The 26,357-nt window shown below is 40.7% G+C and overlaps 1 protein-coding gene across 7 annotated transcripts in view; it reads right to left on the reverse strand.

Annotated features, from left to right (window-relative positions):
• Positions 1–26,357, reverse strand: part of elmo1 (engulfment and cell motility 1 (ced-12 homolog, C. elegans)) — an 83,247-nt gene continuing 56,890 nt past the window's right edge. For 6 of the 7 annotated variants that reach the window (XM_072447552.1, XM_072447549.1, XM_072447555.1 and 3 more), the window contains 7 exons: positions 23,378–23,514; positions 10,343–10,506; positions 7,677–7,789; positions 5,615–5,722; positions 5,242–5,324; positions 1,868–1,945; positions 1–1,186 (listed from right to left, as the gene is read on the reverse strand). In XM_072447552.1, the coding sequence (XP_072303653.1) occupies positions 986–1,186; positions 1,868–1,945; positions 5,242–5,324; positions 5,615–5,722; positions 7,677–7,789; positions 10,343–10,506; positions 23,378–23,514 (884 nt within the window). In that variant the 3' untranslated portion in view covers positions 1–985. Of the gene's footprint in view, positions 1,187–1,867; positions 1,946–5,241; positions 5,325–5,614; positions 5,723–7,676; positions 7,790–10,342; positions 10,507–20,184; positions 20,486–23,377; positions 23,515–26,357 lie in introns of those variants that run through there. The other variant, XM_072447554.1, reaches the window with a different exon arrangement.

The raw sequence follows: 26,357 nt of genomic DNA on the forward strand, positions 1-26,357 counted from the left end.
TACAGTTCCTAAACCTTTAATGTAAACAGCAGTTCTGAGGAGATTTGAAAAAATCCTGAAGAAAAACAAAAAAAAAACATCTGAAGGTTTTAAATAGGAACGGGCAGAAAATATATAAATCATATACAAATACAACCAGGATTTGTTTCAAATTTAAAAAAAAACTAAGACTTTCATCGATTTGTGGCCGTATAATTCTGAAAACACACAAAATAAGACTTCCCTTTGACTTGGTAATTTCACGTTTATAGATCACTTAAAACAAATTATAAAGAAAATTATAATATTGCTTAGGAATGTTGTGTACAGCAGTCATTACTACAAAACAGACTTGATAAGAGAGAAAAGGTGGGTGCGTGGGTCTATCTGTGGGCATGAGTAATATGCAACAACGGCGACGATGTAGAATAAAACCTTTAAATTCCGAATAAGGGCTCTGTGTTTTGTGTTGGAGTGCACAAAGTTGTTCGCATATTTGTAACAGTCTTAAGCAAGTGTGTAAAGCAGCACAGAGCAGACAGACCAAGCTGCCACAAATACTCAAAAGTGAAAATGTGGGAGGCAATACTGCTAGAGAGAACTTTTTACTCCTTACTTCCTCCACACAAAAAGCCCTGAGGAAAAATAATATAAAACGCAAACATAAAAAGGACTGATAGGAAGCGAATTCTACAGATTTATCTACAACGAGCAAAAATGACGGTAGCCATTTTAGAAACGCTGGAGCGGAGGAAGGAGGAGAGAGGAGAGAGTGTAAACTGACAAACTAATACTTCCGGTCTGGTCATCCTCGCTATGGCAACCTGAAGTTTGTGTCCGATCATCTTTGACTCCAATCGGCCATGCTTTTAAGTGCAGTGGGGCTCATATTGTCAGGTTTTAAGGAGAGAGTCGTCACTTGAATCATTTACAGCTCAGAAGTACAATGTTTTGTTCCAGAATGTGACAGAAAGGGTCCAGTGATGACAGAGGTGCCGGAGACGCTCTAGTTGCAATCATAGACAAAGTCATAATTGCTTGGCTCTTTGGGAATAGGGGGCGGGGCTTCAGGGATCTGGATATTCTCTAGGTCCAGTAGGCGGAGCTTCATCTCCATAGACAGCAGAGTTTCCATGTCCGATTTGGTGTAGTCACTGGTCATCTCTTTCCCGAGGAGGGCGTTCAGACCGTCGGTCCATACGCAGTACTGCAGTAAAACGCAGACAAGATTAAGGTTTGGAAATTGTACTATGTAACCTTTCTGTCACATCTAAGCACCTTAATAACTCTGCTATTTATTATTATTGTTGTTGATTGTGTTTCAAGGCCACATGCGGCTCCACTCGCACATAAAACAACAACATGGGGCCGTGATATACTGTGTAGCGTGTGATTTTACTGATGATGTGGGTGTGTTTTCAAAGCTACTTCTGCCCTTTAAATTGCCTCGTGGGAACAAGTTAAGTTATTTGATTGATTGATTTTTCTGGTGAGGGCCCATCACCTGCTCGTCTCTATGGAGATGTTTTTGCTTTGCCTGAATGTTTTTAGCACCCGTTATTAAATACAAATAAGACCGATAAGGTGTCATACAGAGGAACATTGGTTCACAGCAACTGACAATTGTTTAAGTATGGACTGTTTTTGGAAAAGTCCAGATGATACAACTGAATCTTTTTCTACAATGGAACACTCCTGGACAAATGAGGGATTACACCGACTCGACTAGACAACGATCATTTTAAAATAATGCTGGTGTTTTTGTTATAAAAGGTCTTTTGGCATGGAGTCCCTATAGTTCATAACAATTACAATGACCTGAATACAACTATTATTGAGGTACTAGAATTATGTCTTTAATAGTGCAACAAAAAAAGTCTGGAATTACCTCGTGCTTGTCAGGAGCGATAAAGTTTAAATACTCGTCGGACTCGTAGAGGACGGAGAAGGCCAGCTCTAGCACTTCCTACAGAGAGAACAAGAGGTGGGCAGAGGAGCAAGGTGGAGACGGAGAGGGGGGGAGAAAATGAAAAAGTCGAGATTTAGATTTAGAGTATACTGGTGAAAAAGAGGCTCCCACAGCTGCATGGGCACCATCTGTTACGCAGATTAGATGTCAAGTCGCACATACATCATCGTAGATAACTCTGGATACACTGGTGAGACAATAATAATCCTGAGGATGAGCAAAGTCAGGCCTAAACCACTTTCTTCACAAATGCCACCTGCAAGTGTAAATTTGGGTGTAATATATTTAAAGACTTGAAAGTGGACATCTTTACTCTTGATTTTATGATTTTATGAGCCATTATGATGTTCCCTCATCATTAACTTAAGCATCGCTCAGTCCTGTCTTGTCCTGCAGCTGAGGCTTGGGTGCTCTGAAAATGTCATTTTTCATCCACCGCACCATCCCTGCCTATATCCCTGCACATAGTTGTGATTCTTTGAAAAATTAAGACTCCGAGTGATACACAAAGAGTCCAAAAATGTGCCAAACGCATAAATAAACATCTGTAAAAGCCCGAGCGCGTCTGCAAGAAGTCAACGCTACCATTTCAATTACCAAGCCTTTGTAGATCAATACTGCTTTTTACAATGAACGAATAACCAGAAGAACAGCATAATAAGTATTCTTTAATAGCCAAACAGACTTAAAAGTTTACTATATTTAAATTTCACACAGACCGCAATTTTCCTATTACGACTCTGGCCCTATGCCTCATGTTGTGATTTCTCTTTCTCGTGCATATTTCATCTACATACCGTCTTCTTAATGCCATCTCTTCATAACACAAACATTTATATTTCATGATCACATTTTAAGTTAATATGGAAAAATATGCAAAGAACCCCCGCTACCATAAATGTCAGCCATGACTTTCTGAAGAAACAATAAAAGGACAAAGATGCAGCTGGCACAGGTCAGTGCATCTGTGAAACAACAAACATGTCCTGAGGTCTTTAATGTGTGTGAGAGGACAACCTTGAAGAATGCCATCATACAAAGAAAGATAATTAAGATGGAAGTGGTTTAAGTGCTTCTCATTAAATTAAAATGGTAAAGAAAGGTGTTCACCAATTAACATAACCGCCCGATATGCACGTGTGGTTCATATTGGGAAACATCTCAAGACCCGCAATAACTTGTCGGATCAATTGGACCACACAGTTGAGCGTTTTCTCCCCGTAAATCACTTTTGATACTTTTATACATTTGTTGAGTCATTGTGGACCCACATCCATAAGGCTAATCTATGTGATGTTAAGCTTTAGGGTGCATTCACACTTGTCCTTACTTGGCCCTAAAATGAGCCCATTTTTGTTCTGATGTGGACCGTGGTATAATTTCGGATTTAGGCCTGGTTTAGTCCCAATTTAGATGAATTTGCAAGTGTGAACACAGCCTTATAGTATGTCGACTTTGTTCCGTCTGCCACATGCTTTAATTTTCGTGCTTCCACAGTCCTTTCTTGAATCGTAGAGGTGACTTTGTCGAGTCTTGTAGTACAGAGTAATGAAACGTGCAGATGGAACAGGCCCAGCAGACAGGCCCCCTCCCGATGGGTCACTCTCCTAGACCTGTGCTTATCAACCGCGTAATAAAAGAGACAAAGCAGAAGGCAGGGCACACTTTCGTCTTCAAGGCTGTTTATTCAGGAGCCCATATATCAGAGTCTATGGGGACAAGGTGATGGTGTGTGTGGGGGAAAAGAGTGCTGTGAGATGGCTCTTTCATCCTCACTGCCGCTCAGAGGTCAATGTCATTCTTTGAAACACATGAAGCTGATGCAGAACAGACTTTGACTCACTACTTTCCAGTGTTTGTGACAGGGCGGGGTGCTAAAAGCTTGTTCTATCGGGATTGAGTGCTTTTCTGTTTAATGCAGCTTTTTTGCTCAAACACTCCTTCTTTTCCTATTGGTCAGCCTCTGTCATGCTCCGAGTGAGAGATGGGCAGCTCAGATCTCAGGATCAGCAGATGCATTAAAGTCCATATGGAAGGATCTCATATTTTTACAATTATTACTTTGTTTGGTGAGACAGGGCCTGTGGATAGTATTTATCATAGGCAATTTGTGAAGAAAAATGTTAAAATAAAAGTTGAAAATTAAGTAAGTAGAGTCAAATAAAAACGAGTGTCAATCAATATAGTTGCTAAGAAACAGTTATAGTTACACTGTGGGAAAAATAGGCAATTTTTTGGGGAACATTTTAAATATAATAAATGCATCAATTTTCTTCCACTTATCCAGGCCGGGTTGCGGGGGCAGTAGTCTAAGCAGGGACTCCAAGACTCCCCTCTCCCCAGACACTTCCTCCAACCTATGCCTATATCCCTGATCTTGTCCTTTCGGTCATTACCCAAAGCCCATGACCATAGGTGAGGGTAGGAATGTAGATTGACCAGTAAATCGAGGGCTTTGCTTCTTCTTCACCACAACAGTCCGATGCAGCGACCGCATCACTGCAGATGCTGCACCGATCCAACTGTCAATCTCACGTTCCATCCTTCCCTCACTCTCCCACCTGGAGAGGGCAAGCCACCTTTTTCCGGTTGAGAACCATGGCCTCGGATTTGGAGGTGCTGATTCTCATCCCAGCCGCTTCACACTCGGCTGCAAACCGTCCCAGTGCATGTTGCAGGTCCGGGTTTGATGGAGCCATCAGGACAACATCATCTGCAAACAGCAGAGATGAGATCCTGTGGTCCCAAACCGGACACCCTCCGACCCCTGACCACACCCTCCAACCCCTGACCACACCCTCCGACCCCTGACTGTGCCTAGAAATTCTGTCCATAAAAACTATGAACAGAACCGTGACAAAGGGCAGCCCTGGCGGAGTCCAACATGCACAGGGAACAGGTCTGACTTACTGCCGGCAATGCGAACACAGCTCCTGCTCGGGTCATACAGGGACCGGACAGCCCTGACCAAAGGGCCCCGGACCCCGTACTCCCGGAGCACCCCCCAAAGGTCACCCCGAGGGACACGGTCGAAAGCCTTCTCCAGATCCACAAAGCACATGTGGGCATGTTTCAGTAAATTGTGTAGTTGAACCTGTCATATTTATATTACCCGTTAATAAAAAAAGACAAAAAAACCTGTGTGATACAATAATATTGCTCTTCCCTAGTTTCCCTAACCTGCTCAAATACTGCAGTCAAGTTCAAAGTGAAAATTTTTGTATTAAAGCATTTTCCTCTTGACACAGCCCTACTCATGTCTATACTCCGTACATATTGTAGAGTAAGCTCACCTTGTTTTGCTTGAGGGCTCCTTTCTCCTTCATGTGAGGACAGTCTTTGCCTGTGATTACAGCCTTTATATCTGCCACGGGCACTGAACAGAGGACACAACAAACACACCTTACTATACTGTTAACTTAACATAGTAACACAAAACAAACAAACCTTACCCTACAAAGGTAATGAGATTTTCCCAAACTACAGAAACACTTTGGGATCCAAACCGTGATCTGGATCCACAACAAATTAACCACTGCCTCATTCCAACAAACTCGCATGAAAACAAAGGCTCTCGACAGTTTGCTGCAATTCCCTTCTCCAGTCTCTTGCCCCTACCGTCCTGTCTACGAGCCAAAAAAAAAATCCTTAACAAAAAACACTCACATTTGTCCTGAAGAGAGTCATGGGGCACTTCTCCCTGGGGGCTCTCCTCCAGATCGCCGTAGTGCAGGACTTTGTGATTGGGAGACAGGCGGCAGTACCAAAACTTATCTGAAAGACAGAGAGAGACAACAAAGAGACAGATTGAGCAGATTGGGAGAAGTTAGCAGAGTGAGTCAAGTGCTGGCAGGGGAATCATATGGGACAGCGTGAGTCACCATCAGGAGGGGAAATTAGTGCGCTGAAAAAAAATCTGCCTGGAGGAAGATCCACAGATGGGCCTTGATGCCGCGTATTATGGAGGGATCGTCAGAGGCAACAAAACAGATACTTGGTCTTTGTCATTTCAAACAATGACTTGACATAGCGCACAAATACACAGGTAATATCATAACCTATAAAATAACGCTCAAAGATATTTTTAAAGTTAGATTTACAGATCTGTTATTGAGCTGGCACTGTTGTTGCAGGCCTGTAACCAAGCGGCATGTTTGCTGTTGGCTCGACAGTGTGCCCATCGCTCTGTTGCTTTGTCTGTGTTTCTTTATGGCTTTCCTCCTGAAGTGGGCATGGTGCTGAAGTGGGCACAGTGCTAAACTGGCAGGTGCAGACTGAGAGAGGTGTGGCTGGTGTAATCACGGATGCCAATGGCCAAATCCCAATCGCTGAAAATAGAGCGTTTGCGATGCCAGACCAGACACTTTTAGACATTGAGCAGGTGCGGATTCTTATTTTGTCGTTTGTTATCGTTACGGAAAGTTTCACCTGAAAATACTGACTGTAAAAGTCTTAAAATCCCATAATTCAGAGCTTTTATGGTTGAAGTCCTTCTCGAAAACAGTTACTCTGAGAGGTAGAGCGGCGTCATCTGCAGTGAAGCCAGCTAAATGAATATTTGATGAACACACTTCGGCTACATCGGCTGCAGACTTCCATCTCTGCAAGACCTGTGCAGGGCTCTGGGACGAGCAGGTCGGATCACAGCCGACCCTTCTCACCCTGGACACAACTTTATTTTTTAGCTAATTTTATTGGTACATTCTTAATTTTTTTGCATGCCGTATTTGACTCTATAGACGTTGCTATTTTTTTTTCATTATTCATTCTTTTATGTTGCACCTAACGCCGAGACAAGTTCCTATGTTTGCAGACTGTGTTCAATGACAATGGCAATAAACCTTTTCTGAGTCTGAGTCCGCACTGGGTGGATGATTCTGAAATAGTTATGGAGGACAGAGAAGAAAGTGGGCAGGACGGGTAGCATTTTAAGCACAAGACTGAGCTGAGGTAAGAGACTGTCCCAAGCAAAATTGAACTGTGCAATGTGTGATAAGATGATCAATTGTTAGAAGATATATTTAAGTTAAACTATACTTTATTGGTTACTGTGCTCTGAATTTCACCGATCTTTCAATCCTGCTGGTGCAGACAGAGCCTCAAAACCACACCCTTTGACCCATCTCCAGATCTTTAGCTTAGCTTTGTCACTGCCTTAGCCAGAGGATTATGCCTATTGTTTATGTTGTAGATTGAAACTTATTTTACATTTGAAGTCGGGAGTCAGAGTACACAGGGACAGAGTGACGGAAAAAAATAGATGATGAAGAGGAGCGTACATCCTGAATACAACAGCAGTGTGTTACAAATGCTAACGTGACTAAAGGATGACTTCTGTGTCTGAACTGATATCTTTATGTACACTTAATCACAGTATGTAGTGACTAGGGATGTGAAGATTATTTGGTCAAATCGATAATCGTAATTATTCAGGTCACAATATAAATTATAAGAATCCATTCTCCAAAAATGATCAAATTAAACTAGTGAATTAAAGTGTTTTGCCAATAATTGTGAATAATTGTATAAAATCGTGATGTTTCTTCTCACATAATGATTAATTCTAATTTTATATTGTGACATCCCTGATAGCAACAAAAAAGGAAAGTACTTTGTTTATCCCCAAAGAATAAACCAATAACTTCCTGACTGAGGTGATGGTATTCTTCTTGAACCCTTTGACTTTGCTTTAAGAGTAAAAGAGTGAAAAAGCCTGGCGTTGTCTGACCTTGCCTCCTGCGGCTGCTGATCTTCCTGAAGCAGGTGCCGTCACACAAACGGTTCAGTCTCTGCTGTTTGATCAGCTCCATGATCTCCGGTTGGATCTTCTCCCTCAGCTCCCTGCGGCAAGAGCACACCAACACACGGGTCACCACCACGATAAACTGCATGACATTAAAGACTACGCAGGCAAGGCTCTGACGAGACCATGTAGAACAGAAAACCAGTTGAAATTATAATTGAGTTATTTGAAAAAACTAAGCCATCAAAGCACAGAAAGTTCAAACCAAAGTCTTCATAGCATTTCCACAGTCATTAGACACTTGTATTATTAATAGCTTGGATGGCACAGATTGAAATGTGTATACACGCAGCTAGCATCCCAAAAGTCTGATGAGTGGAAAGTGTGTCATGATTTATTTATGCATGTACATGGCAGTGTTGCCCTGGCGCCAGGCGCACTGCACTAGTCAGCATCAATAATGGATATAATCTGCTCTCGTCCCGCAATACATTTCCTTCTTTCCATCATTATTACCACAATCTGTCTGGTTCTATTCAGATTTTCATTAAGATTTGAGACAAGATTGCTGTCAGACATGTAGACGCTGACATCGCCAACGTCAGGATCTACTTTTTGTCCTTCTCCTTTCCTCCTTGAGAGTTGTCCGTTCTGGTTTTGCTCATTTGTCTCGGCTGCTGTCCGTGTGTAGCCGCCTCATCATTGGGAAAGGGTCATTACATTGAGCTGTGCCTGGACATTGGTCCTGACGTCTGTAATGGCCGAAGGGAAAGGCGGGGAAATCATAGACTGACTGTCCCTTGGCTTTGAAGGTCGCAACATTTTAAAAAGTAAAGCAAATGTATAATCACAACAGTAATTATTCTTCTTGTCTTCTTTTATTTTCGCTTATAAATTCAATAATTATAATGGAAAATCACATGGCCATATTAAAGTACAGTACATAAAGGTGCTACATCCAGATTTAGTTTGATTGTTATCAACACAACTGTATGTATAAAGGCTTATGAACTCTTGTAGTATTTATTATTTACATTTGTAACAGAATTAGCAGAAAGGTTAAATTGTTATTGGCTTTAAGAGAGACACAATATTTTGCAAAGATGCTTTTATTTCAGTCGGTAAATTTGATGTTTATATAATTCAGTTTTGATGCGGACCCTTTTGATCAGTGAACGCAGACATTTGTAATAGTCAAATTAATTCAGTTTAATAACTAACTAACTAACAGTAATGAGAACTGGATAGTATTTGAGCTCATTTCTGCTGAATCCACCATCTTTCTGTAATGAAAAATATATATATAATTATTTACTATTCTATTAAATAATAAAATGACTGAGTAAAATGTTTTCTCCCCATCTAGTATTGATTCCGTAAACCTTTAATTCTCTATTGATCACAGTTCAAAGCAACAGTGCCTCTCACCGCTATCTTTTTTCAATAGTGCAAGCTTCTTCATTATACAGCCCCAGGACTAACAATGCTCTCAATTACAGACCATGAGGCCCTGATCAGCCAAAGAGAATCTATAGTGTTAGAGGTCATGAATGAGCCGTTCATTCTCAGTGTTGATAAAACCCACATTTTGTCCCACAGGAGAGCGCACAGGTGGAGCGAGCTTCAGGCCCATCACAGCGTTCAAATGACAAATGACGCGCAGAGGAAAAAAGAGGCAATTATGATGGAATTAATAATCACAGGTGAGCACATGCAAATGATGTGGTAAATGGTCACATTTATATAGCGCTTTTCTACCGTCAAGGTACTCAAAGCGCTTTACATCAAGGAACCAGTCACCCATTCACACACACATTCACACCCCAGATATACGCAGACACTGGGGGGCAAGTTGGGTTAAGTGTCTTGCCCAAGGACACAACGGACCGCACCGCCAACCTGCGGGCCAGTGGATCTGACCGCTCTGACTGAGCGGGGAGTCGAACCGCCGACCTTTGGATCAGAAGACGAGCACTCTACCACTGAGCTACTGCCGCCCATTTATGCTATTTATGTCTTTGTACTTGATTAGCCAGAAGAGGGAAAGAGGGATCAATTTATGCAAATATATTTGACAGTGCAGTTTTGTTTGTTCAGTTATTCTTTGGGCCGACAGAGTAACTCCAAAGTACTGTAAGAGACACTTCCTGTTTTGTATACTATATGTACATGTACGTACTACTGGCCGTCTTTTTCATAAGAGGGTCCTAAACAGAACCTTGACAAAATAGACAGCAAAACCCAAACTGTTCCCATCGGATAAGTAGAAGTTCTCTATTCTTGTCCGTGATATATATCTGGCAAGAAACAAAGAACAAAGTGTTTCCTCCTGCTGTGCCTGACTGCACGAAAATAAAAAAAGAAATAAAAAAACACAGCTGCCAGTAGAGAATGATCTGAATTTTGCAGTACAACAAGCACCACCATTTCATAAAAGGAATAAAACATGGCTGCAGTGATTTTTTTCAATCTCTGACAAGTGTAAACACATGTCCATATGGATGAAGACAAATCCTTGAAAAAGTTGCTCATTCTTAACAAGTAAAATCAATATTTATGGCACAGCGTTGAGGAGACATGTTTTCAGTGGTTATGTGTGTGCACAGGGCAATCCGCAACAAGCTTGTGCAGTGTTTGAGAAGAGCACTCACAGAATGGGCCGGGACTGAAAGTCTTCCTGGTTCATCCTCTCAGACTGGCGGATCTTGAGGATTTCTGTGTAGCTCAAGTTTTGGAGGCGACTCTTGAACTGGTCCAGAGAATTAGGCTTCACAGTGAGTGCTCGCATGATCTGCTCCCTCACCACCTGCATTACCTGCAAACAGAGAAAAATAATGATTGAGACTTGACAAGAATGTTACGGATCATTGTGCAGTCTCTAATCTGTTAAAGTTGAATATTTAGATGTAGCCTCCTGCAGCGGTGAAATGCATGACAATACTCGGGCGTAATCCTCGGCACAGGCTAATGCTATTACTTTGGCTGTGGCTTCAGAGGCCTGACACGGTGCCACTCTGATTCCTCACTTTCCTCCCTCCGGCGTCTGAGCAAGAGGGCTTTGTGCTCAACACTGACAAAGGATGACTCCTCATAACAACACATTCAACACGTCACGCATGTCCAACTCTATTTGCCCTGTGTAGATTTAGAGCTGTCAAAGAATCCAAATGTGATTTATAACGTGAGAAACTATTTCAGTAATTGTCTCTTGTCAGACAATTAAACCATCAAGGAGCCATGGACAGCAAACTATAATATGTTTTGGTTCATAAGCTTTGTTGGACAGGACAGTAAGTCTTGTGAAATGTGGTTGAAGAGAAAAAACCTTCAGCAAATTGTCAGAAATAGGTTTAGGATTAGAAAAGAATAGGCTGGCACAGATTATGGCATGTGTGCTGTGACAAAACCCCTTGACAATAGTGAAGCTTCTCTCTAGTGTTTCTAATTCTAAGTACATAGATTTTTTTGGCATTCTAGTTGCTTGTTGATATGTTGCAACCCATAAAAAACCCCAAACAACATTCTCCTCTGAACAACAGAAAAACAACCATTATAAATACTGCTCCGAGTTAAATCAATGCTTAATATTTCATGCCACACACGTTTGTCGTGGCTAATTAGCTTTTAACAACAGTCTTATTCAAACATAAGCTCATTTTTAGAGACTTTGATAAGAGCAATTGAATACGCCGTCTGAATGGCAATGTTTAAATTTGACTTGTTTGGGCCGCAGCCGACAGTGTGTCCCGCTTATGGATGAGGCTCGTTATCAGTTGCCCCGGGGCCTGCACAAGCTGATCTACTGCATCCTGACTCCTTTTCATTTGGATCCATTGAACCGTCTCTATTGGCATCCTGCTTTGTTGATCAAATGCTCAAGATAGCACAAATATTTCCATTCCCAACAAGCTGCTGTACAACACCTCCTCACAGTGCGTATAATGAGACGGGGTTTGTCTTTCTCAGCTCTATTCTGGCTATTTCAGGCTATTTATAAAGAACAAACACTGCCAAAACAGACGCCAAGAAAGTGAACTTCTCCGTAATACTTTTTCACTGTGTTTGCAGAGATTACTCATCAAGCTCTACTCTTGCTGTGTGTCTTGTGGTAAGCAGATTAACTTTGAGGTAAGAAGGTTTAAGATGGCCAAAACCAAAAACGCTCCAAAACAAAGCTATGAGATTATACAGAGTTAGCACTGTATTTGCCAGCTCAAGCTGTTTTCAAAATGCAATCAGTTCTGTGTTGCCAGATAAAAATGAGACTAAATCTAAATTTGAAGAAATTCTTTGTTCCCAAAATAAGAGAAAGGCAAATCTCCACCAAGGCAAGTACAAATCCCACAACCACAATGTCTTTGTTTTCCATCTCTTGGGTTTGAACAGCATTAAACATACTTACCGTACAATCACAAACATCTATATTCAGAAAAGACAATTCTGGAAGAACAAACAAAAATGGTCCATGTTTACAATGACTAATACTTACTCTATTACTGTTACTATTTTGATTACTACTACTTTAATTCCCATCCTTATGACCAAAAACACTCAATTTGATGAGTTCTACTTTTAATCCAAAGCGTTTCAGAGCTAATGATGGACAGATGACAGAAATAATAAATAGTAAACTGTAATAGCTCAGATCTAATCAAATACAAGGGATATTGATGCTTTGAAAATGACAAATCTTTTTGAACCACTCATATCGGCCCCTATCTCCTGTCCACAATGTAATTGAAAACACCCCAATATTAATCTCTGAAGTGCTCTTGTTGTGGATGCCCCTTGTAAATACATTTCTCATTACCGTTCCTCTAGGTCATACTTTTATAGTGAAAACCGTCTTGTAGATTTATGACTCCTGCGACTTCCTGTCTCTCCCCATTCTTCACTCAGACAAATGGGCGAATCCCGAGGCTTGTAATCATAATACAGGAGATCCATCAACCCCAGATACTACTTTTAATCTTAATCCTATAGAGGCCATATAATGCAGATAGTTAACCTTCCTGCATTTCCCCATTAAGATCTAGAAATTATTGTAGTTTACATTGGCACATTAATACAAAATGTTAGAAAATTGCAAAAACATTCAGCTGGCCAAGAATGCTAGTAGATAATATAGATGTTAGTATAGTCAAAATGAATGGGGCTAAGGTCATGTCCTGATTAGGTGGTCACAGTCCTAATACTAGGTCGAGTTATATTTTTCTAATGCTTCCTCTATATGAACAGTGGTGCAATGACAAGAACGTATCCCAAACTAAAGGCCACAGTGGGACAGTAATCTCTCATTATCTGTACCCTGTGGTAGGAGACGTCTTATTGTAATTGCTCAGCTCTGTTATAACTCCAGAGAAATGCTGTGAAGTTGGACCGGGGGAAGAAGACTCATGACTTGTTTGCAGCAGAAAAACTATTCGCCCGGCCCACGTGGCTGCACTCCTGCTAATTAACACAGGAATATTCATCACATTTAATAGGAACACATGGTCCTTTCACAACAGGCCAGGAAGCACCAGAATATTTCATCTCCTGACACGCATCCACCGAGCTCCTCCTTGGTAGAGGTCACATGATGTCAGGCAAACTTCTCCAGGTAAATTTAGACAGATGCTTCACCTTTTGTTGTCTTCAATACTAAACAGGACATAGAGCCACAGTTTAGTGCTCAATGACTTGTGAAGGCAAAATATATCACCGTTAATTGACTGAACATGGACAAATGTGTGGAATAACCAATATTAGATTCATTTCATTGATACAGATTTATTAACATGAATATTTTATTTTAGTTTCTTACTTTGATAACTATTTATTCTGCATGTCCATACACATTTTGCCTATTTATCCCATCTGTTATTGGCAATATTAATCTAACTTTTAGTTCATTTGGTACAGTCTGAGCTGTTACTAAACGGTTGTTTTCAGATTCTAAAATGTGATGGTGTCATACTCCCACTTGAGGGGAAAGAGGCAAATATTCCTTATTTTACTATATTATTCTAAAAGGTAAATACAAAAATCTTTATTCTGATGATCTCTATTAGAAACTAGACACGTTCACTTCTTGTATTGAACAATAGTCCTTTTAGCTGCTCTCATCTGTATTACATTTAGTTGCCAATAGAATGTCGTGATGTCCCAGTAAAACCACATTAGTGTCAAATTTATTTAAGGAATTATTTACTTGGCCACTTTTACTTCAGATTGAGCACTGCGCATTTGGAGTAAACAATAGGCCTATGCTTTTTCTACCCATATCAGCAGAAAATTACTGTAGAGTTACACAATAATAAATATTTGCTTTAAGTGGAGAACTCTGACAGTAGTTCCATCCGCCAGTATCAGCCCAACTGTCACATGAAGCATGAAACCCAACAACCATTTACTCATCCATGTTCATTATTCCATAAAATGGGACAATCTCGGCCCTTCCCCCGTTAGTCCCTCTAGTCTAGTTGGTCCAAAGAGCAGAACAAATGATGGTCCTCTCCAATCAGCTTCATTTACCTGAGAGTATGGTAATGACATTATTTAGCACCGTCGGTCACGTGCTCACTGTGGCACTGCAGATTGTTCAGGAACGTCACTGGGCAAATAATAAGACCTTAATCATGCAATAACGACTTCCCTCAAAGCGATCAGGAGAACCATTTTACGCAGCTAGAATGATGTTACTTGTGCATACAATTTAGGCATGATTAGGTTATAAAGCTTAAGCAGGAATCAGAGAAACACAACTGTTTTTCTGTGTAAATGATACAAATACAGATGAAAGTATATTAGAGCCGACAGGAAATGGCACAATCCAAGAGTTTTAGAGAATGGATTGCCTACATCTTCCCAAGAGTGCTGACTATTGTGTTTCCTCAGGCATTACCTGCACACTGGGCCATTCTTACAGACTTGGAGGTCAATAGTCCAGTGCTGCAATTAATCAAGTATTATGTCGTACTACATGCAAACGCAGTACATGTATATTTACACTGCGCAATATGCCAATAATGGTCCAATATTTCACTGGCACTTGTGAGGAGTCAATTTTATTTTCCATGGCAGTTTTACATTTAGTTTTGTGTACACACTATTGGAGTAAAATATCCTAAAAAGCTCTGTATTCATATTACATTTTGTGCCAATAGATATCAGACAGATTATTGAATTAAAAGCCTTGAATACTCAAAATATAAAACAGTCTACAGCTTCGAATGTCAACTCTGCCTCTTTAAAATGTGGTATTTGTAAATAGAATAAAATATTAAGACTTTGACATGACTCGACCTTTTGCCCCAATGCGATGACGACAGCTGCAACTGGGATGTGCTGTCAAGACTCACAAAAGGAGCCAAGAATAACTGATGTACTCTTGATGTCATCCAGACACGTCAAAGCTTCACATCCGTCTGTATCTTTCCCAACTGACCACGTTGCTGCTGTGGCATGTAAAAACGGTAAGAAGAGGACAGACACTAGTTTCTTCCATTAACTTTTCAACTATGCATCCACCTCCTATGGCATTGGATGCTTTTTACTTTTACTTCATCTGAGAGCAAATCTGTACTTTCTACTCCACTAAATTTTTTAACTGGACTGGAAAGTATAAAGTATCTTTTTTTATGATAACCTTACCTTAAAATGTTGACCTCAAGTCAAGTTGGCTTTGAGGAATCAAAAATATATAGATGAAAATAACAAGGAAAATTAAGTTAATGATTCAATCACGTCCAGCACAGTTCTTTATCAAGATCACTATATTTGACCCTTAAATGAGTTTAACAATCCAAATCAAACTGGTATTTCATTATTTTGACTTAAGTAGATTATTTTATGTAATACTTGAGTATTTTTGGCTCTTGTAGCTGTACTTTTACTTAATAAAATTTCGTACTTCTTCCACCACTGAGGCTGAATTCTAGTGCGCAGATCAGGACTCCAACTAGTTCAGGGGTAAATGCTTCATCTATGAAAACACTCACTCTTGTTCTTGCCCAACTTCCTCAGGAGTTGTAGAACTTGAAATTTACGCCCCCCACGGTCACTTTCTTCCAGTTGACTGATGTGACGGCGGCGCCTGCTGTTGCCGCACTGTTCCGGTTTCTATTTTCAGACGGTCATCGCCGCACACACTCAAACTGTCAAAGGAGCTCTATTTCAACAAGCCTCTTGTGTTGACACACTGCACAGCCCATATGGGTGATCAGAGGGGACAGTCGCCAGGGAAATCAGCACCAACTAGACTCCGTCAAGAAACGCTGATGAAAGCCAAGAGTCGACCTTGGCTTGTGCACAGCTTTAATGTCTTATTATGTTTTATTATGACATACAGGAAAAATTAACACTATCGATTGTCCCATTGGGAGGAGTTTGTAATTAAAGATATGTTTGAGGACATTAAAACAGCGATTAATTGGTTGTCTGACAAAAAAAAAAGACTACGGTACATGAAAAAACGTCCCTTTTTAATGAGTATATTAAAACACATATCATGCCATCATAATACACGTTTGATTTCGATTTCCTTGTTCCACAAACCAAATAGAAAAAGAGTTTAACACTTGCTGATGCACTGCTACACTTGTGTTTGCCACAGTTTACACTTGTAAAAAGCTTTTGTTACAAGGCCACAAATAATAAAAATAGAGCCGTTTCTTGTTTCCCTGGGGTTGAGTGTTTTAGATCTATAAATAGCAACACTGGACAAATTAATGAATAAAACGCACTTTCACGTTAAAACCCGTTTTCCACACGTCGTGTAGTTGGATTCAGGTTGTGTTGACTGCGTGACCCCAACGACAGCTGAACTCAATGAGCGATAATGCTGATGATGTTAAATGCTAATGTCAAAGGCTCCTGCAGCCATTTTCACAGCACGGCTCCTCACGCTACACCGCCACATGAACGCCATGGTGTGATCTAAATGAGAACCAACAAGATCACTACAGAGTACACACTACACACTTGTGCCATCAAGCTAATGCAAGGGAAATGCATAAATGCAGCCATAGTGTTTAGAGTGACGCTGTAGACTCAAAACAACAGCCTCATTATCTTGATACAGTGAAATGTTAGCTCGTCACTAATAGTTTGACGGTAATGGCTCATAATCGCGCTCGTCTGATTAGGGAGCTCAACTGTGGCATCCTCAACGTGTGTGGGCTAACAGAGCCGAGATCAGAGTCTGTCCTCTCATGTGCGGCGGATACAGGGAGGAGGAATAATCGCTTTAGCGCTTAACAGTGGATTCAAACAAAAATTAAGTCATACAAAATCTACAACTTCCCTGGGTGTAGTTGCTATTTGTTGCAGCAGCATTGTCCAATCATGCATAATACACAAGTAAGAACAATAAAAGAAAACGTTGTTAGGGGAGAGGGAGGTTGAGGCAGTCAAGCATAAAGATATAAATAGCCCGTCTGAATTCGACAATAGGGACGGAGGGGAGCGAGGTGAGGAGGGGGAGGCGTGAGACTCAAAGGAAGGGGACGGGGGAGAGGGTTCCACCGGAGGAAGAGAGATGAGAGGAGACTGCAGGAATACTGGAAAATACACATCAAACATCGGCCTGCAGGAGCAAAAACTGGGGCTTTTGAAAATGTATGAGGTTATTAATATGTTCTGTAGATACAAATGGAGGACTAGTGTATTACGAGGTATACAAAAATAAACATTTGAATAAATGATGTGGAGGGCTTCAGTGGCTCAACTGAGCATAAAGTACAGCAAGCTTTGAATACTGATAGAGTTTGATCCAATAAAAATGCTAAAATGGATCTTTTTGACTATAATATAGTATAATAATAATAAAAAGAAAATAAAGATTCAATCAGCACTATTCAAAATGACCAGAGTCCAAAAAGAAAATTCAATCAGAGTTAGAATGAAATATATAATGTAACAATCTTTTGTTCTTGTTTTTGAGCAGCCATAGCTCATGTGTGTCTGAAGTGCAATTTCTATAAATGATTTCATTGCTGGGGAGGACACTAGCTATTAGTGTGGTCATTATTCTTTTGATTCATTGGTTAGTTGTTTACATCGGCGCAAATATAAGATTTTTACTGAGTTTGATCCAGATGAAGCTAATGTGACACTGCTTTAAGACCTCCTGATAGACTATATTTACAGACAGAATAGGTTTTTGATCAAAACACTAAATGATCATGTTTCCTCTGTCTTTTTGAAGTAATTCCTGCTCTGTCTGAATCATAAAACCTCTTTTCTCAGCACATTACATATTTTTGAGTCTAAATATAGTCCAGATAATTACTAAATCAAATATTGAGATAATCGCCAACTATTTAATAGTTGGCGATTATCTCAATATTTGATTAGTGCAATGAATCTATAAACTTGGTTCAACCCTAATAATCATCATTATTTCCTACTTAATAATTCAATTTCAATTAAACATTTTTCTTGAGTCATAGACTATCTATAAAGGCTGGTTATTTTTGTGTTCTGTCTTTTTTAAACTAAACACACTCTAAAACTTTGATAAGATTCCATTCAATTTCCCTTTTTCATTGGGCTGAATTATGGGTAGATGGCAGCAAATCAAATTATTGTGTAGTGCGAGGAGAACGGGGAGGGGTTTTTCCTCTGAAGCGGCTCATGGATGTAGAGTTTCATGTAAACCACAGCATCAGCACGTTCATGATGTTGGCACAGGGCACACGCCTCCTGCTGACAGTCCCGGTCCACAGCCTGGTCCCAACATGGCTCTGGCCCACACCTTTGGCACCTGCTCCACATTATTCCTGCTCCACTGGTTTAAACTGAGCGTGATCATGACTGAAACACTCAAATTTAGCATGTATGTTAACCCACTGACACAGGAGCCCGTTGGATTTGACAGAATAATGTGAGTATAATCAATTAGCCATGTGCAGCCTTCGACAGCAATGGAAGCTAAATCTCACAGCCACACATTATTAGACACGTTGACAGTGAAATCCAGAGTTGATGAGGGGTTTCAGGGCTGATGCTGCAGGGACTTCTGAGGATCGACGTGAATAATCCCACATGGGACGGGTCAGACCCCAACATGGGAGAACAAAGCTGATTATCCAGTGTTCTCAGGGCAGGCTGCTGTATGAAAACTGCAGCCAAAATTATACCAAGGACTTTAAAGACTTTAATGAAATCATGAGGTTGAGGTTTAAGGTTTGTTAGTCAGAATCATGAATAATATATTTGCATTATCTCAATATCAAGTTACTAATACATCAACAATTTTCCTTCAGATTGGGAAAAAATAAAGAATAGAATACAATCTGTCCTTGTTTGATATATTGATTTGGCATGGCTTTATCTCAGAATATCAACTGCATTTATCCAGGCTTGGGACTGTCAATGTCTACCTTTAAGGCTATATTTCTATATCTTTGTAACATTACTCCGATTAGTACTAAATATATGTCCAAATAAATGTAATTGTATATGTAGCACAGTGCTATCACAATACTAAAATTTCAAACTGAATTTTGATACCAAGGGATATACTCAATTCTAAATACCACAATATTTAAAAATGCTATATTTTAGATCAAGGATTTAGACAATAGACATTTCCAAGAATTCTACATTTTTCATTAATCATTGTGGACTTATTACCAGTTCCAATAAGGTACACAAATTCTTATACAGATTTTGTCTTGTTAAAGTAATTTTTTTTTATATACACGTGTTAAAATGAGTATCTTGTTTTAGTATAAATTAGTATGTGATTTTTCAATACTTTTGACAACCCTTAATGTAGCCACATGGTAATTTTATGTTTAAAATTGTGGGTGAGAAATAATTAAGCTGACATTAGAGGCGTGTTTGCTATTGCTGTCTCTCACTTGAATTTTTCTAAAACAAACCACTCACAGAGGCCAGATTGAAGTTCATGACCTCATTTTCCACAGTATAAAGCAGGTAAACAGAACAAAGGGACGCTCTCTTGTCCAAAACAAGTGCATCCCTGTACTAGCAACGCTTCACAGTGTGCGCTCTATAGACTGGTCCTGACCCCTCTCTAATCCACCCTCATGCGCCCAGAAAACGCTGCTTCAAGCTTGTCCAACTAGCACCACACAGCATGGAGCAGGAGGAGAGGAAAACGCTCGCACTGCCACCGAATTCCTCTGTTGACAATCGGAGGAGACGTGGAGTAATCCCATTCACAACAAGACCCCACCCCCACCCCTCCGTACACCAGGATACAGATAGTGCCCCGGGTGCGCTAAAGGAGGCGGGGGGGGGGTGATCTTTGTATGCGAATGTGTCCGTGAGTGTTCGGAGCTTAGAAGTGGGGGTGAAATAGTGGCGGATTATGTCAACGTGGCTGGCTCCGTGTGTGTATGTGTGTATTTGTTGATGAAAAGACTACTGGATGCATCCATGTCTAACCTGCTTAGGCTTCACCGGTTCTGCACCTGTCCAACCATCGCAGGCTGCCTCTCAATTTCTCTTATGAGTATAATTTATTATTTGAAGTACTTACATGTCACCTCCATGGTTCCAGTAGTAGTACCAGACTCTCCACAGTGATGGCTGGTGTGGAGTAGGTATCACGCGATGGTTGGAGAAAGAGTAGATACTGAGCTTTTAGTGTAAAAAAAAAAATATCCAAAGCTTATCCAACACTTTTCCTTTATCTTCACTCTTCTTCGCAGCTTTGTCCTCGTTCCTCTTTTTCTATTATCTTCTGGTCTACTATTAATTTTTGCATGCCTTCCAAATCCTGCCTGCCTCGCTCCCCCTCCCTGTTGTGACTCTAAGAGCATCAACCAGGCTGCTAGGCTTCGCTTATGTTGATCTCTGAGCTTATGCCCTGATTGGACGCACGCCACGATCACAGACACCAATGGCGGCGCGGAGAGTGGATCACATGACAGGTGTGTGCGTGTGTGTGGGAAAAATGGAGAGGTTTTTCTAGACCAGGGGATGGGATGATGAGAGAGGACGAAGAAGAGGGAGAAGGAGGAAGAGGGTGTATCCAGAGCGCCTCCAAGCTAAGAGCGAGTGGAGCGATGGATGTGCTCTTGTCCTAAGACGTTTTGAAAAGGAGCGACGCGAAGCCCAAAGACAGACCGCGATCTAAGCGGCACAAGCGCACGAGCACAATGCCACTATCGTGAAGAAGAGGCTCCATCTTAGAGGCACAGAGGAGAGCGGCGGTGGTAATTGGACAACGGTTGCCATGGAAACAGGGGAAACGGTTGCCTGCCGGTCGGAGAGGTGCGCTGGGAGTACCAGACCTGCCTCCATTAAACACACACAGCACACACTCGTGTTCACTTCAAGTGTCGTCCATTAGCAAGAGTGGACCAAATGTTGTCTGCACAATCAAACATTATTCCTCATCCAAAGATGCATGTGAAGGACCCACGATTTGGGACTTTGACTAATACTATTCAACAAAAGTAGATATTTGAGTATTGATACTAAAAACATTATTAGGACAAAATTGGACTTTCCTGAATAGCGTTATAATGATTTTGTGCTTTATCAGGACTAGTACAAAATCACATGGTAAAATATCATTGTGGTGTCAACACAATTTCAACATATTTCAGAAAAGACTGAAATATTCATCATGCATTTCACCACATGCTTGTAGAAGTATAAACCACAGGGTTAACATCCATCCATCCATCCATTTTCTGCCGCTTTATCTGGGGCCGGGTTGCGGGGGCAGCAGTCTGAGCAGGGACTCCCAGACTTCCTCCTCCCCAGACACTTCCTCCAACTCCTCCGGGGGGGTCCCGAGGCGTTCCCAGGCCAGCCGAGAGACATAGTCTCTCCAGCGTGTCCTGGGTCTTCCCCGGGGCCTCTTCCCGGTGGGACATGCCTGAAACACCTCCCGAGGGAGGCGCCCAGGAGGCATCCGGAACAGATGCCCGAGCCACCTCAGCTGGCTCCTCTCGACGTGGAGGAGCAGCGGCTCTACTCCGAGCTCCCCCCGTGTGGCCGAGCTCCTCACCCTATCTCTAAGGGAGTGCCCAGCCAAACGGCAGAGGAAACTCATTTCGACCGCTTGTATCCGCGATCTTGTTCTTTCGGTCACTACCCAAAGCTCATGACCATAGGTGAGGGTAGGAACATAGACCGACCGGTAAATAGAGAGCTTTGCCTTTCGGCTCAGCTCCCTCTTCACCACAACGGTCCGATGCAGCGACTGCATCACTGCAGCCGCTGCACCGATCCGCCTGTCGATCTCACGCTCCCAGGGTTAACATACATAACCATAATAAGTAACTTTAATATTATTTGCGTAATATCTGCTTCTAATAAAGAAAGAGTGATGCCATCTACATAGTCACATGAAAAAGCATCTACAACATGTACAGTCAATTAGAAGGTAGCATTTCTCCCTCTTTTATTAGAATGTTTTGGGTACAAACTACTGCTGCCTTCACAAGACCTTGGACTGGATTTCTTCCATTTCAAAAATACGAAGGCTGTATCTCATAGAGGTACTGAATCTGCACATACAATCAAACAGCTCCAATTTCAGTAAACAAATGAGTGCCGTCATAACTGAAACAATACATATTAATCTGTGTCTTCATCCAAGATGTGTGTAAAAGACAAATCCTCAGTCAGCCATTAAGAGTCAAAGAGAACCATCAGTAGTCCAAGAAACACTCCGTTAAAGACCACAGCACGTTAGCAATCTACATCAATTACAGCTGAACAAAAGAATTCTGTGAGGCCACTGCTGCCCAGTAACTACTGCTGCCATCGGGACTCCAAACACCAACAGTCATGTCAGGATGTCATTAACAATGTACATGATGGGATAGGCCTTAGCTTAGTTGTAGTAGACTAAATATAGTAGATTAGAAATATATATATATATATATATATATATATATATATATATATATATATAATACATACAAATTATGCTAACTAGACAATGGTTTCATGTAACTCTGTTGTCATTTGTTGCCTGTGTCAATTGAGTTTTGTATTCACTCATTATGTTTACAGGCACTGGTATGTTCTTGGTCCAGGTTTTGTCTCGTTTCTTCAGAGAACTGGTCAGAGCACATTTGTCCCCGTCTACATACAGGCTCAGTGGAAGGTCAGCCTTTTAGAAAACTTGTTCAAAATGGACTGAGCCAAAGATTAGATCTTTTTTGGCAAGAAAGGCATAATGTAACAAACAGACTGTACAATGTTCAGTTCCATTGCCAGATTTTACATTCAACTACAAAAAAACAAACATCAGAGTGGGTTGTAGCTTGTGCCTCTGCAGTCAAACACTTTCAGATAATGATAATGAGTTTGACAAATCAGGGAAAAGACACAAAGCATCTGCTGAGCACAAATATACAATCTACTCAATAACAGGCCATTACCATCTCGTCTGTGCATGAAGCAACTCCAGGTTCACAACTTGCACCAAGTTAACCAATGACTTTCACAAGGAATAGAAATTAAGTACATTTATTTACACATCTAAAACTATTGTAACATTCTGACAACTTAGTAGATCACTAGAATAATACATCTGTGAAAGTGAAATGTAAATAGAGAATCATAGATCATAGAACTGAACATGTAGGTCTTCAAACTCACAATTAAAGAAAAGTCAAGAGAATATTTTGGCAAAAGAAATACCCAATGTTTTGATTCCAGATAAAAAAATTGGCAGTGGTTATAAATAATTCAATAATGAGACAAACCTTGTTGAAGTCCTCGCTGGTGGCCCTCATTTCCTTCCAGGTCTTGTTGAGGAGCTGGATGCAGATGCAGAAGAACTCTTCAATGGAGCGGTCGTGGGTGAAGAACATCGGGTGGAAGTCATGGCAATTCTCACTCGCTGTGATCAGAGAGGAAAAGAAAACGGATATTATAGTTAGTGTCGCTGTGGTGTATTTAAAATAAAGTATTGTGTTATAGTAGTATAGTATAGTATAGTGTTACAAAGGTTTAAAGAGCGGTGAAAAGTAATAATCCATATACAGGCACCAGAAAAAAGAAAAACTAAATATTGCGTTTAAATAACTGTGACTACCTGACTAATGCACAACAACAGGGACACTCTGCCCACTCAACACTACTGGAGAAAACATCTCTTCAAGCTAAGACGTTACGGATGTACTCACACTGCCAATCATTCTGCAAGACACCAGAAGAGGAGCTTTTATCTGGTATAGTCATTGTTTAAGTTTAATTATACATTAAAAACGACATTAAGACGATCTAATGTGCATCACTTCCATTGTTCCTTAAGGTGACCTTTATACAGACCACTGCTGACTGCACAGGAACACCTCAACATTGCTGCAGTTCTGAAGGCCTTTGCTCCTTTCTGTATCAATTTGCCTTAACTTTGCAACTGCTGCTTATCTTATATATAATTCTAATACAATAAACTTTGCTCTGAAGAAACTGCCAGATGCACTGGTTCACAGCCTCTGCCTCTGCACAGGTCGGCCTTTTACTTTTTAACCATCAGACACTAGAAGCAACTTCCACACAGTCTGATATTGTCTGTAGACCATCGTTTCACACAAAACTTGAAAAAGCACATCTTGTGCCGCTCATTAGAATCCGGCTTGTGACTTTGCTGCATGTCTTTCCCCAGTCTCATCCCCATTTCACGCTGCACTGTCCTGTATAATGAAGCCTACGTGCAAAAAAATCTGGTCAACTTCAGTCAAGCACAATTCATTTTTTTTTATAGTAAAAATTAGCACAACATTATTTTTTATATTTGTATTAAGACATTAAACATTTTCAGAAACCGTCCAATCACTGTTCCCTCTAAGCTGCGCGCCTGCGCAATTGCGTACTGCTCGCACATATTGCGCGCACAAGAAAATCTATGGCGCGTAGAAAATAAAATTCACCACAAACGGCCACCGGGGCAATCAAGCGGGAAGCGCAAGCGTTTTACACACTGAAGAAGACTCTTGTGGACAGTAGAAGCACTGTCCAGGGGACAAGCCGTGTTCTCTATAGTTTTAGTTTCAAAACGCTGTGTGTTATTACAAACAGAATCATATTCACTGAGAAATTAGTCTTATTAGTCAAGCAGCGCAGAGCGCATTTGTTCTAAAGCGGGTCTTAAGCGCACGGGCGCCCCACGAGGCCCCCGGTTCAAAAGACGCATCACTACTGCGTTTATTTCTGTGTAAATATGTCATGTTACAACGTGAGCACCTGCGGTTTATGACAGGTGCGGCCCTGTTAGTTTAATCAATCATATCATCCAGAAATGGTCTTGAAACATTTTGGAGCAGTTGATGAGCATAAAGTCAAAGCAAGAAGCAGACGAAGCCATCAACCTGGACAAAGTGTTTTCTCACTTCTCCATTGGAGAAGTGAGAAGGACAGGCGTGCAAAAAAATTAAAATTAAAGTCAAAATGTGTGCATATTCTAGTGACATTAAGATTTTTTATTTATGGATATTAATAATTACATGCTGTTACTACTAGATAATTTATGGGTAGAAGAAATGCGAATAAAAAACTGTGTAATTAGATATTTTACAGACAAAGAGTTACAGGAATTGACACTGTATCACAAGCTACAGCCCATGAATGTTTTAATGTGAACAAAATGTTATGTCTGAAAGGTGTATATGTCTCATTTGTTCCACAACTCGACCACAGCCAGGCCAAAGCAGGGCTCATGAACAACATGAGTTTTGTATTTTAAGTGGGCCAAATTGCTTGTAATAAAAGTAAACTAATGGAAATTGCTGCTGTAATTTGAGTCTATGATGCAAGGTTTTGAACAGGCGTGATACTAGTGTACAGGGGGTACATCTGATGTTGCTCACAGTGGTCCTCAGGTGTGCCCAGGGAGCTTGTGTGTGTGTGACACTAGAAAAATTAGAGGGAACATTGCATCTAATGTATTTGAAATTGTAACATTTTATTGTGTATTTTACTGAGCTAATCTTAATAATGAGCCAAGTTAGTTGTAATTGTGATATAATTAATACATTTTTATTGATTATAGATGGAAAGCGGCATTAGCTAAATCTGGTGCAGATCACATTTTCTTTAATTAATAAGAATTAATTTGTACATGGTGCCTGATAAATTTACTTTTAACACCTCTTGTATACTGTAATATAATTTTATTTGCTTTTCATATTTTTGACAGAAGGTGGACATTCTATGATGTTTTCAAACCCATGTGCCACTCAAGAGTTAGGAGCACGTTAGTGACCACTAGGGTTATTTTTCCATTTCTCAAAGCTCTCGACAAGTTTATTCTCTTTAATGGATATAAATCAAAGCATTTCAATCACTGCTATTGCTGTTGGTGTGTGTTGAAACTCTTGTACGCCGCTAACTATTAACCAAGGAGCTCGAATAACAAGTCTTGACATTCATGTGAACTACATTTGCTGCTGCTGCAATGAGCGGTTGAAACCATTGAAACTTCACAAAATAATGAGTGATACACACAGGCGGATGGCACAGTGACCTGAGCCTTAATTTGCGGTGATGGATGAGAGCTAAAACTGGAAGAATTTAGCAGGACGCACCACAATCGGCAGGCAGTCAATCAGGAAGCTAATAGGGGTGAACAAAACACATGCTGACACGGTCCTCAAGGATGCACGGGCAAAAAAAAGAAAGAAATAGATAGATGGATTTCGAGAACGTAATTTTGTTTGACTAGCAAGGTTGCAGGGAGAGCAG

Source organism: Eucyclogobius newberryi, unplaced genomic scaffold, assembly GCF_026437365.1.
Source record: "Eucyclogobius newberryi isolate DKJ021-1_F unplaced genomic scaffold, fEucNew1.0.hap1 SCAF_16, whole genome shotgun sequence".
Classification (NCBI taxonomy): domain Eukaryota; kingdom Metazoa; phylum Chordata; class Actinopteri; order Gobiiformes; family Gobiidae; genus Eucyclogobius; species Eucyclogobius newberryi.